Source organism: Primulina huaijiensis, chromosome 18 (assembly GCF_012295235.1).
Source record: "Primulina huaijiensis isolate GDHJ02 chromosome 18, ASM1229523v2, whole genome shotgun sequence".
Lineage (NCBI taxonomy): Eukaryota > Viridiplantae > Streptophyta > Magnoliopsida > Lamiales > Gesneriaceae > Primulina > Primulina huaijiensis.
This window is the reverse complement of record NC_133323.1, coordinates 18,814,752-18,829,133: the sequence shown is the minus strand read 5'-3', so window position 1 is coordinate 18,829,133 and position 14,382 is coordinate 18,814,752. Positions and strand designations below refer to the sequence as shown.

The window sequence follows — 14,382 nt, the reverse complement described above, 5'->3', positions numbered from 1 at the left end:
GTAAACCATTAATATTTTTCATCTTTTTTTCTGATTCGTTCGAGGACGAACAAAAAAGCAAAGTGTCAAGGGTTTGATAAGCACATATCATATAAAGTTTTTATTTTATCGTATTCGGGTTTTCTGACATTTTTATTCCGAGTTTTACGCTTGAATCATCACATTTTTATTGTTTGTAAGTGTGACTAAAAGATGGAAAAAATTTAATTTTGGAAATAAGGTCAAAAAATTTATGCCAAGGACGAATGATTCCAGATAATGAAGAAATAATTAATGAAAAGTTTTTCTTATCTTCCAAGAAGATTTATGATAAGATCGAGTAAGTTCTATGGTCTTCCAATAAATTTGGACTATAAAGATGATTTTTATCACATTTGAAATTGTCAATATTAAGTTTTGAAAGAAAAACCAAAACAAAAGAATTTTTAGAATAAGGCATGGTCACGCCTTGCGACTGCTTCACGACAGTTTTGTAATTGGGTAAAGAAACTCGAAATTGATGATAAAAATATCGCATTTTAAAAATCTTAATTGTGGTATTTGATTGATTGGATATTTTGGAGAAAGTAAAACTTTTATTATTAAAATAAATATCCATAAAAACTCTATCTTCCTTATTGATAGACTTCATCATATCATAATAGGAGGATGTTTTATTTTTGCTATTTATTTTTTTTATTCTCTCTTCCCTCTCTTCTATCTACACGGAAAAATTACAATCTCATGGGAATTCACGATCTTGACGTGAGGAACAAGCGGTAGGCAGATGATTTTTTCTGAATAACGTGCAGCATTAGATTTGTGTTTGAAGACGACAATCAGGGCTGAAGCCAAGCAAAAGACACACTTGACAAACAAGGTTAATGCGTCATCGCTGAGATTTCTTCTTTTTATTTTTATTTCTTTATTTTCATGAATTCAAAAATTAGATTTTTGTCTAATTATGATTTTATGGTATAGTCGTCTTATGACTGGTACCATGATAAGGTCAAACTTGTTATCGTTGTTTGCATATTGGATTGATTAATGTCTTGATTTATTTTATATTATTGGTTGATATTTGCATAGATCTTTTGCATTTAATAAGACTAATTAATTGTATGTTTGTTGTTTAATCTTGACTAGAAGAAAAATAGATTGAAAATAACTTCAAAAATATTGATCAACACATTATTAACCTGGCTACAAACAATATTTGGCTTCGGTATTCGATTTTAGGCAAAGAGCTAGAATTCCATCGTTGTTGAATACGTTTTTATTTAATTAAATTCAATTAGAAATAATTGAACTCTTGAATAAAAATAAGATTATTAATTCTATAAACATATTAATAATCAAGATAGATAATTTTATCGTGATTTTAGAATAATTCTTTCGATCAAATCCAATACATGACAATAATTGATGTTTGGTATCATTCTGCGTTTCACAATCATTTTATTTGAATTTGAATTTTTCCTAAACTTAATTCGTCATTTACTTGAACTGTGTTATTTGCTTTAGAATAATTTACTTCATTTTAATTAGTCTAATCACTCACAAAAAACCACTTTTTTATTTAGCCTATATTAAATTAAATAATGTATAATATAGTAATTCAATAATATTATATGTGGGAACGACTTATATTTCATCCAACTATATTATTACTTGACCTAGTGCACTTGTTAGTTTTCTCAATCGAAATCGTCAGTCACGTATACTCCATATGAAAGAAAATCTCCGATTTCAACCATTGCCACTTGAGAAGACATCAGTCACACAAGCTTAACCACCTCACAGTTAACTGGAGTTCTCTGAGAAGGCCAAGATTCTTCTATAATACATATATTATCCGACGATGCAAAACCGTGGGAAATGCTTGATAAAAGTGCTCCATATCTTAAGCAATGGATTGCCAGAAGGATCAGAGATGACCTAAACTCGTCGTCTCGTTCCTCGAAAATATGAGATTCGAAATGAGAAACCTTCAACTGTCCTACAGATTCGAGCCAACTAAATTCAATTGGATTTGGTATCAATTTCAAGAAACTACTTTTGGAACTAAGCGTGCTCCAGACACTTGATGTTAAGTTGGCAATGCAGTTCAATAGCAGCATTTTTGTTTCCTGAAACCATATGGTCTGGTCTTGGCCGTTCTTGGAGTTCGGTTTGAAAACACCAGAAAGAGAACAATCATTGCACTTCATGCTTAGAGGGGGTGGAATGTCCAATTTAACAGGTTCGGATTTCAGGGATGAATCCCACCATGAGACGCTACTAAGACTCAGTAACGATTCTCCAGCCCCGGTCCAGAAGTTCGCAACAGATGCCACGAGACTAGATTCAAACATGAAAAGATGATGCGACACTCCAGTGAGTAATAGGGAATATGCAGCACTAGTTTTGAACATACCGAAGGCTTGAAATCTTTGTTCGTTTGTATCGGAATCAATAGATAACAAGTCATTTGCACGGACTTTATATGCAGACGCCAGGGTGGTGTAAGCGCTTATTGAAAGATGATGAAACAGATGCAATTTTGGGTTTCGATGTAATTTTTCTTCCTTCCGTTTTAGATTCTCTTCCTCTATGTGGCCATACATGAGCAAGATTTCAAGCTTCTCACAACATAATTTAGGATCGCTAAATGATAAATAGTCTAAGATGGCTTCATCAAAAGCTTCCCTCAGTTTCTTGATCTCCTCATCTTTGTACAATTCGTGATCAGAAATCATGTTGGTACTATAAAGATTCGTGGCAGAAACCATCTACACAGGTAAAAATACAATGCCAACAGTGTCAGCTAAGCTAGATGGCAGGCACGTCCATTTGACAAGGGCGATGAAATTATGGAAAGTTATTGATATAAAACCTCAAGAGACTCAAGATTGTTCGCGGATTTGACATAATTTCGGAAAATCAAGAAACATGCACGCTCATCATGCCAGAAAATTCATGCAAAAACCAGGCCTTCTTCAATAAGTAATTCTGATCACACATGCCATTCTTTAAGATTTTCAATGATGATCAGCTCCTTTCTTATGCCTGCCAACCATTCTTTTATGTCCATTTTATGGATATTAATACCATCAATTAATCACTGAAGATATTGCGAATAACACATTAGCAAGAATTGACGAATTCCTAGAATGCTTTTAGTTAATAAGCAATTTAGAAGTGTAGAGCTAAAACACTTCTTTACTTACTTGTAGAGCACGGTCCACATAAGTTGAATGTGGCACACTGCAGCGCTTACAGCAGCACCAGAATAGGTACTTGAGCCATAAGTCTTCTTGTCTCATCTCCTACAGAAATCAATAATTCAATGCAAAGGAAAATCAATCTAGAGAATCAATGTTTTAATCACAGAGATAATGCGACAAAAACACTATGAACATCGAAATCCAAAACATGTGAGTAGAGAAACTCGAAAATGCATATAACCTTAGGCTGCAACAGATCCGTGTATGCAATTGTCACCTCTTCCCCTCTCTCAATAGCCTTTATACTTCTAACTATTACTCTTGGTCCATACCCCACTCCTCCTACATTACAAATAAACTGAAATTCACATCTCCACTCAACATAGACCCGTAATATTTTACTATTAAGTTGATTCACAAACTAAGTCCAGACCTCTTAATCAAATTGATACTACATGACGCATAAAAGTAAAAGCCTTAAGTCACCTCCTAATATTACACCATCTTCCATTACATTGCCACATCCATTACTGGTAGCAGCAGGAGAAATCCTCAAACACGTGCAATCTTTCTCTTCTGACGTCACCGTAAACCGGTAAAAAGCATTGGGAGAACAACTGTGATTAATCCAAGAAAATGGAGTTCCATAAACCGCAATCCCAATGCTGTTGCCCCTCCTATCCTGCACCTCCACAGCATTAGTCAGGACCAAGCACAGCACCATTTCCTCCACAGCATACTCATGAGGACTCTTTACACACATTTCCTCACCTGCGCACATCATTATTGCTGCTGCAATCGCCTTTGTCCCCTCTCTTATCCTCTCCATCATAGATTCTGCTCCACTTTCTGGAAACGGGTCATTCTTAACTTCCCTAAAAATCAGTCTTTCTCGGTTGGTCATCAAACCCGCAATTCTCTCAAAAACGCCGTCTTTGTGGCCAGAAATCTCCATAACTCCACATTGTTCGGCTTGATTCTCAAGATTTTCATCTGGGACTTCAAAATTCTTGTTTTCCTCCAATGGGTCGTCCTTCTTCCCTCCAATCTCCATTCTACGATCACATGGGAAAAAACCACCCTTCCGAGGAAAAATATTGAATTTTTGGAAAGTGTGAAGGAGACGGAGAGAGAGCCGGAGATCCGAGGAGCCGCTCCACGCGGCCAAAGGTAAACGAAGGAATAGATACAGGACTTGAGCTTCCGCGGAGGAGAAGTGTAGCGGAGAGTCGAGGGAAGAGCAGAGAGAGGAGCAATAGAGGACTGCGGGTCTTTCATTGGGGACATGGGGAGGTTTCCGGGGCAAGTCCCCAAGAAGAGGCGGAAATGGGGTCGCCGGAAGAGGGTAGAAGCAGGCGGAGCAGTGGGAATTGAGGGCGGAGTCGTGGAGGGCGAAAGCCAGTGGAGGCATTGGCGGAGTGAGGTCTTCGCCCATGGCTATGTCTTCAACTGCTCTCATCTCCATGATTTCACAGTATCTTTGGCAACCAGCTTTCTGAAGAAGAAATATGCAGAGAGATTTTCTAAAATGATTTTTGATTTTCAACTGAAGAGTGTGCAATGATTATGAATCATTTTCGTCGATTTTTTAAAATAGCATTTAATTATGTTAAGTTTTTATTTATCCTTCTAACATTTTTTATTTCTCTTTGTTGAGTTGGAGGAAAATGATGTTATAATTGAGTTTTTTTCTAGAGATTTTATCTTAAATTTGTGATAATGATGTTAGATTAGTTATAAATCATCTTTCTATTTACTATTTAGTAGTTAGTAATTGATTAATTGATGGTATTGTTGCACTATTGTGATAGATTTTATTTTAATGATAGAATGTAATCCTTGAGAAGAAAAGAATAATATTCTGTCAATATCTTCTCGGACAAGTTTGTCACACAAAGCTTATACAGTATGTTTTATATTATAAATATGGTTTGCATTGTATTGTATTAGTCTGACGCAACGTTTGGTAGATAGGATTAGCCTAGGATAGGACTCCCAACCAATTGTTTGACTCGCTGATAAGTGCATAAGAGATAACCTAATTCCCGTGATTTGGACACTGTTCAATTGTGAAAACGCCTGACATAGATCCCACTTTCGGCGAGGTATTAGGAGTCCCATTTTGTACAGTGCCCAAGCCAACGCCTTATTTTTCCAAAACTGCCATTTGCCCTAATTGAGATATAAGCTGCGAATAACAATAATTCTTCAGTCGTTGTATCAGAGGCCGCCACTATGGGTTTCTGGGATGGGCTTAATGGCAGATTCTACAAAGTGAGTGATTGTTGAAATGCATTTTGGTAAACAAAAGTATTGTTAGATTGTCGTGAATCTAAGTTCTAAACAAATAATTTTCATATTTTAAAGAAATTGTTACAAACTTCATCTTCTCACCATGTTTGTCGTGAATGTGATTTTTTCTTTCAGCTTCATCTGAAATAATTTATTTTCTCAGCCCTATTAAAATCAGTGAAAGGGAGCAGCAGTACAAGCATTTTTTCTTCAATTTGAAGAGCATTAGCCACCTTCAATTCCATATTTGATCCTTCGTTGTTGGGTACACCAGTGAATAGCACCTTCAATTATATTAGTATATCATTTGTTCTCTTCATATTACCTTACATGTTGAAGTTGAAATACAGGGAATTAAATTATTAAGTGCTAATCTGTAATACGTTTTTTGTTAATTAGTTGTGATTAACACAAATACTCTGTGGCGCCCCAAACCTCGCCACGTAATCATACAACATGTGACGTCATATGCATAAAAATTTTTCTTTTCAACGACGTAATAATATAATGCATATACGACAAAATAGTGCAATCACCACACTATCTACGTCAATGCAGCAGAAACAGTATAATACATACACACATACAACTCAAGTAAGACAATAAATTATACTTTTTCTATCTACTATCAACTACAGGACTGTTTGACTAGACACACCTAGTCCTTCACCACTATCCTGTCTCACAGCATAGTCCTGTAACCTGTCCAACAGAAACAGCCCCAAAGGGTGGGCATACACAACAATCATCATCGTAATACATAACAGTTATATTATCAACAATATAAAATATAATTGGAATGATAACAGAAATACTTCCTTTGCTGTCTCTGGACAATCAAACCACCAACGATATCAACGTCATAACTCCCATACTACTGCAACAACAACATCGACGATACGTCGCACCCCAACACCGGCGACAGCAATATCGTCGAACGAATAACATCAACGATACGTCGCACCCCTACTCCGACGACAGCAATATCGTGGAACGAATAACATCGACGATACGTCGCACCCCCAACACCGGCGACAACAATATCGTCGAACGAACAACATCAACGTAACGTCTCCCAACAAACGACAGCCAACAATATCAACGATAATAAACAACAACAGATATAATATCAAATCACCCAATACCAGTGATTTATCATCGTTCAACGCAATAGTATTCATCAATACTAAACAATAACAACATATGATCGTACGTCAACACGTACCTGATAATCGAGTATATATATAATCTGGCTATTTCTTTGATCCCGAGGCTTGTGATGTATCTAAATAATTCAACAACAATTATCAGATCACCGTATCAACACAATTATAACAACCTCAATATAGCACAGCAAATAGCCCAACAACAATTAATTCAACAAAATCTACAACTCGATTATAAATTCTTATCGTTCAACAATTAATATTTCGGTGTATTTTATTGCATCATACTAACATCAAATACACCCTAATTAATTAACTTCATATAATAGGCTATTTTACAACATCCGTCAAATTACAAAAACTTTATATCAACGTGTAGCCTATACTTCGTAGACTTCGAATATATAATTAGAATTAATAACAACTGACAAACAACTCTCCAATCTCAATTCAACAATTAAAAATCCCTAATTATAATAAATTAGGAATAGTTCAAAACAACAACACAATAATCTTCTCTATTTCGTTAAGATCATACACTATTCAAAAATATTCAATTTCAGTATGATCTAACAATTTATCGGATTTATTCCAGAAATCGACGAATTTTAAACATCACCAAAACTATAAAATTTATACCTCAAATCGAAGATCTCGTGTCAACGATTCCAGAACTGAAGTCGGTTCATCGATTGAATAAACCGATAAGTCGCACGATCAAAAAGAAAATCAAAATCTCCTTCTCTCTTTTCTTCCCATCTTTCTGTTGGGAAACTTACTGTGAATTTCATTGAAATTCACGTAAGTTTTTAACTTTATCTTTTTTTTTAAATATTATATTATATTATATTATTATATTAATACCATCTGAGACTTGGAATACAAATTGAATCTGATACATGGCATTGTTTTACCAAATGTTTCCTTAGTGGCTTTCGCACACATGGAGATTATTGGTTTCCAGCCTATATACCATATTCAAATTACTGAACTAATAAAAGGAGGTATTTAATTTCCAGAATAAGAATGAATATAAGGTTCATCTATGACAATTTTACAAAACATAAAAGGGATTACAAAAGATATACCAGAGAAATTAAACAACAGAGGATTTCCCGAAGACAACTTCAGAAACATAAATTCAAAAAAATCACCCATGAACGCCTTAAACGCCATCTCTCGGCTAAGCAGGCTGAAGGGCTACAACATGAATTTATGCCTCTTAATTAACTTCGAACCTTGTGTTTACTATTTCCTGGTTCGTCTTTAAACCTTATGTCCAACCATTAACCCTTATATTACATCAAATTCTAAAATTTAAATGAAATCTTTTATCATTTCAATTTAATTCCAAGTTACAAATAAATAAAGATCATGGTTTAGTAATGGGATGATTTAACACAAATGTTTTAGCCTGTCATTCAGGCTAATATATGAAATATAAATATTAAAAACAATAAATAAAAACAGAAAATAAAAACAGTAAACTTACAGAATTGTAATCAGAAGAAGCAAACTTGATTGAATAAGTGGAAGCTTTTATTAAGAAGGGTTGTTTACAAGAGAGGAATAGAGGGGAGCAAACTCGACCGTGTTCTTCTAAGAACACAGAATGGTCCTATAAATAGATGGAAGTGCCGGACATGAAACCCCGGATTCCAACTAAAAATATAAACAGTAAATGCTTTATTAAAGCAAATAGTAACATGGTTACAAAAGTCAAAAAGTAAAAGTGATAGACCACCCACTTTTGTCATGATTTCATGGCACGTCTGAGATTCCATCTTTGATGTGATATTTCACCATCCACTGGTTGATAATGCAACATGAGGATTAAAGATGAATATCCTAATCATCTTTAATATTGTTTTTTAATGAATTTTTGAGATTTTCAAAAATATCATTGATCTGCGAAAATTGAGGAATATCATCCTCTGGATCTTGAGCATCCTGCATTTGCATTAGATGAATAAATTGATTTTCACTTGATTCAGAAGCCATAGATTTATCCGATTTGGAATCTGAACATCCAATATTCTTGTAGGGATCTTTATTCATCTCTTCAATGTAGATTTCTACCATTTTCTCTTTGGAGTAAATTTCTGAATATTTTTGAGTCAAGATTTTAAATGGACTCATTGCATCTTTTTCTTTTTCTTGTTTATGCAGTAGATCTTTCTGATAGGAAGAGATTTTTTCTTCCATTTGTATAAGAATATAATGGCCATAGATTTTTCCAGTTTCTGGATCTTCACGTAATAATTTGTCCCAAAATTTGGTAGAGCTGACTCTCCATAGGCAGGGAATACCTTCATCAGTATAACCACATTCTGGTTGCGATTTCCAGATCCATGGAATTCCAAATTCCATAAAGAACAGACATAAAGTCTTTCCGTCAATCCAATGCTCAGCAAATGATTTTTTAATTCTTGAAGAAACATTTAACCAAGTATTCATTGGTTTTATAAAAACCTCAGGCAAAATTTTTGCTGATGGACCAAATATTTTCAACCAAATAAAAAACCAATTAGGAATTGGATAATGGAAAACATTTTCACATATTTTCAAAAACCATGTATATTTTCTTTTTTCATTTTCATAGAATATAATTTTATTAAAACTCTCAATATAATCCCAAAAATTGAATTTAAAACTTATTTTATGAGTCTCTTTTTTTTCAAATAATGGAGATATACCCCATTCTTCAATGGATATTATCTTTTTGATAATGAACTTGGAGAAGTTATAACTTCCTTTCTGCTGAGTATTACTGAAAAAAGTGAGTTATATCAACACTTTTTGTGGATAACAGAAGATTTTCATAAAATTCTCTTTGCTTATAAGCACCATATGCATATGATGTATTGGTTAAGTATCTTTCCATGATAGTCCATGGAGTTTTTTCCCATTGGGTATCTTTTTCTTCTATAAGAAGAATTAATTCTCTATGTTTTGTCTCTGTATAAAGAGCTGAATCATTGTCATCATCTGTAATGATTTTAGCATATGATGCTGAAGCTTGAGAATCAGTATTACTTTTCTGTTTTTGTTTCAAGAATTCTTGAAACTCATTGTATAACTCTATATTTGTCTCAGTATTACTGGCTGATGAACTAGATAAGTTCTGGGCTATTAGCCTCTGTTTGCCATGCTGTACTATGATATTAGGGGGTTTTCCCCTACCACCTCGCCCTCTATAAGAGGACTCTCCTCTTCCTCGAGAATACATATCTGTAAAGAAAGACATTAAGATAAATATTCACGAGTTAAGAAATCAGGTAGATGATTATCTTCACCTTTTTTATAAATGATTTCAAAATCAAAAGGAGCTAAATGAGCCTGCCATCTTGCAAACATTTGCTTAGACACATCATGTTTAAAATCTTTATTAAACATAAATTTTGCTGATTTGCAATCAGTTTTTATAATAAACTTTTGATTATATAAATCATCTTGAAATTTTAAAATACATCTAACAATAGCTAAGATTTCTTTTGCTACTGTAGAATAATTCTTTTGAGCATTATTCCATTTTCCAGAATAAAAACGAATCAGATATTCCTGTTTAGTTTGGGGATCTTTTTGTTTCAAAATTCCACCAAAACCTATATCAGAAGCATCTGTTTCAACAATTTTATCCCATTGGGGATTTGCTAACATAAGACAAGGAAGATTTTTAACCTTTTCTTTTATAATCTGAACAGCTTTAGTATGCTTATCTGTCCAGGGTAAAGGATTTTTCTTAAGTCTATCATATAAGATAGCAGAATCTTTAGTAAGATTTTGAATATAAGGAGAAATATAATTTAAACTTCCTAAAAATCTTTGTAACTGAGTTTTATCAGTTATAATATCAGGAAATTTTGATCCAAACTCTATACTTCTTTGAATAGGAATAATTTTCCCTTTTTCAATCATATGACCTAAAAATCTAATATTAGTTTGAAATAAAATCATTTTAGATTTTGAAATAACAAGACCATTTTGTATAACAATATGTTTAAACATTTCTAAATGTTTAAAATGAGATTCAATATTATTAGAAAATACCAAAATGTCATCAATATAAACAATTATAAAATTGCTATACTGATAAAAAATATCATTCATAATTTGTTGAAATTCTGAAGGGGCATTTTTAAGTCCAAATGGCATTACTGTCCATTCATAATGTCCTATAGGAACATTAAAAGCAGTTTTATATCTATCAGATTCTTGTATTTGAATCTGCCAAAATCCTGATTTTAAATCAAATTTTGAAAATATGATTGCATTAACTAATCTATCTAATAAATCTTTTTTATTAGGAATAGGATGCCTAATCCATTTTAAAACCTTATTTAAGGGCTTATAGTTTATTACTAATCTAGGTACTCCTCTTTCTTGCTCAGAATGTTTATTAACATAGAAAGCAGTACATGACCAAGGAGATTGAGAAGGTGTTATTAAACCTTTTTCTAATAAAGAATGAATTTCTTTCTTACATAACTCTAAATATTCAGAGTTCATTTGACAAGGTCTAGCCTTGGTAGGAATATTGATTTCCTTAAAATCTTCTTCATATGGAAGAGAGATTATATGTTTCTTTCTATTCCAAAAAGCATTTGGAAGATCATTACATATTTCTAAAGAAAATTTATTATAAATAAATTTAATCTTATCCTGTAATTTAGGATTTTTTAATGTATCATCTATAGTTAGAATTTTAACTTCTTCTTTTAAAGAATTAATTTGAAAAGTTTTTCTATCAATCTTTTCTTGTAATTCATTTAAAATTCTATGAACAGGTTTAGTTATAAACTGAAAAGAAATAGGATTACCTTGATAAGTTCCTATGATACCTGTTTCATCAACATGCTTTAAAGGATATATTTGATAAATAAAAGGTAAACCAAGTATTAATTGGCTAGAAATATCTTTTGCTAATAAAAAACTGGTTTGAATACAGTTTTTATCTTTGCAAATATAAGCTTTAGGTAATTTATAATTTATTTCTAAAGGTTCTCCTCCTGCATGAGAGAGAGAATGAGTAGTTTTATGAAAATATTTTGTAGGAATTAATCCTTCCTGTATAACATTCAAATCTGCACCACTATCTATCATAGCAATGAAATTCTTTTTATAAGAATTATCAATTAACAAAGTAATATTTGTATACCATTTTTGAGATATAATCATACTCAAAACAGATAAATGATTATCATCATTAAATGAAATATTTTGATTATTATCAATAATATCAGATTCTTCTTTGTTATTTTCAATAACAGAGATACGATAACTCAAATGAGTATTATTCTGATGTAAAATTTTTATTTGTTCTTTAAGATTATTAATCTCTTTTACCAAATCTTGTATAGTAACAGGATTCTGTTTACTATATTTTTGTTGTAAAATATTTTTTACTTCTTGCATAGAATAAGCTTGTTCTTGTTTAACAATTATATTATTTCCACTACTTGTTGAAGCAGTGTTTTCCATTTGATCTATGATAGTAGATTTTAATACTGGATCCTTAATCATTTTAAGGAATTCTAAAAGATTATTATTAGTTAAAACATTAATATTTAAATCTTTAAATTGAGACATAAGTTTATAAAACTCATCATTTTTATTATCAGTATCACTTAAATTATTGATACAAGATTCTCCTTGTATACAATTATCACATTCTTCTTGATCTGAAGAACTGTAATCATTATCTAAAATTTCTTCTGAATTATAAGATTCTAAACTATTATCAGATTCACTATCTGAATTCTGATTAGAATCCATTATTATTTTATTGATTTTATCTTTAAGATTTTCATCAATGTCTAAATTATTAATTTTGTTTTTAGCCCAACATTGATTAGCATAATGTCCTGGCTTTTTACATTTTCTACAAATAATTATTTTATTTTTAGCCTTATAATTTTCAGCTTTCCGTAATTCACGGCTTTCTTTTCTTTTCTTCTTTCTATCTTTTTGTCTATCAGACAAATGTCTTTTCTTCCTATAAGGTCTTTCGTCTTTATCTAGTATTTTCTTTTTACCTTTATTAGGTAGGTTCATACCAAATTGATCACAAAATTTACCTAGTTGTTTTTTCTCAAGTAAATTCTGTCTTTTAATCTGATTATTTAATTTTAATTCATTACAGAGAGCTAAACCCTCTTGGATACAAATACTTATTAATTTGCCATAAGTATAACTATCATAAGAGATGTTTATATCATCCTTTCTTAATATTTTTCTAATTCTTTCTGCAAAGAGAAAGGGGTTTAACCATCTATAAATTTGGCTTTCCAAAGACTATTATTACAGTCTGGTATCTCATATATTCGAGATAAAAAAGTATCTTTATACCATCGAAAATCAGTAAGTGTTTTACATTTTAGATTACTTAATAAAGTACGAATTTGTTCACTATTATCAGTAAATCTACCAGTAAAATGTTCAATCATTGTAGTTATTAATGAATAGACTACATTATCTAATTGAATATTATCTTCAATTTTTATTGAATTAAAAATATCATCTTTTTGGGATTGATTTAAATAATTATCCCACCATCCTTTAAGTTGACCAGTAAATCCTACTATAATCATTCTAGCAATATTTTTATCAGTTTTACATGAAGTTTTACACACAGTACTATACATAAGCATTCTGTGAGCAGTATTATAAATTTGTTTATCACTAACTCCATCAATATTCCATTAATAAATACTTTTCCCATTATAACTATTAGAGAAAATATATTCTTGTTCTTCAACAAGAACATCCATGGGAGTAGGTCTATCATAATAATATTTAGTTTGGGTAGGTTTATCTGCCCATTTAATTTTATTAATTTCTTCCTCAAATATATTATTATTTTCAAACTCTTCATTAAGAGTATTTAAATTAAGATTTTTAAATTTTTCTTCTAATAATTTTTCTAAATCAGAAACAGAAGACTTAAATTTAAAATCTTTAATATCTGGAGGGGATTTGATTGAAGAACTAGCAATAGAAACAATATTAGTTTCTGGTTCTTTTATATGAACATCTGGTTTAATTTGATTAATAGCTAAAATAATTTTATTAATACGATCTTTTAAAGAAGTAATTTCTTCTCTTATTATCGTAAGATATAAATTTGTATAATTTTGTTTTTCCAAAATTTGATTAATATGTTTAACAGTAATCTGTAGCATATCATTTTCAAATAATTTTGAAAAAGCAGTAAAATTCAAAACTTTATTATTCTTTTCTATAATAAAAGATTGTTGAGGAGGATAAACAGATTTTTGAATCTGTCCCGAAGGAAATTTATAATTTCTTTCAAGAATAGAAATATAATCTATAATGAATGTTTTAAAAAACCAAGGAACAAAATGAATTAATCTGTTTTGATTTTCACAGTATTTATAAAATTCTGTGACAATATATTCAAATTCTTCTTCAGAGAAACTTTTAAAATACCAATCTCTGAAAGATTTCCATTTGGGTAAATAAAATTCTGCATTAATCTTTGCTCTAGCCAAAGATCCTTTAGTAAAATCAATTTTTGGTTTACTATCCATTAAATAGTAAAATTCATTTCTGAAACAGTATCAGTTTCTTTAACTTTTTGAAAGTTATATTGATGAACAATATTATTTTGATTAATAATTAAATCTTCTGCTGAAGATTCTACTTCTTCTCGTATTTGAGAAGTTGAAGCTCTAGAAGTGTGTGGAATATCCACCATATAATCTAGAGGTGAAATAAAA

General features: G+C 31.4%; 1 protein-coding gene and 1 long non-coding RNA gene across 2 annotated transcripts in view; both read right to left on the bottom strand.

The window, feature by feature from the left end:
- LOC140964101 (uncharacterized) overlaps window positions 1–7,398 on the bottom strand; it is a 48,228-nt gene extending 40,830 nt beyond the window's left edge. Inside the window, exons 1-3 of the long non-coding RNA XR_012172819.1 lie at window positions 7,283–7,398; window positions 6,703–6,762; window positions 5,913–6,179 (exon numbers count right to left, since the gene is read on the bottom strand). This is a non-coding gene — a long non-coding RNA (uncharacterized lncRNA). The remainder of the gene's footprint in view (window positions 1–5,912; window positions 6,180–6,702; window positions 6,763–7,282) is intronic.
- LOC140963800 (protein SET DOMAIN GROUP 41) lies at window positions 1,710–4,748 on the bottom strand. The gene is made up of 4 exons (XM_073423205.1): window positions 3,672–4,748; window positions 3,427–3,527; window positions 3,189–3,287; window positions 1,710–2,750 (listed from the first exon to the last, which is right to left on the bottom strand). The coding sequence occupies exons 1-4, from the start codon at window positions 4,648–4,650 to the stop codon at window positions 1,758–1,760; spliced, it is 2,172 nt and encodes a 723-aa protein (XP_073279306.1). The 5' UTR covers window positions 4,651–4,748; the 3' UTR covers window positions 1,710–1,757.
- Window positions 7,399–14,382: the final 6,984 nt, after the last annotated feature.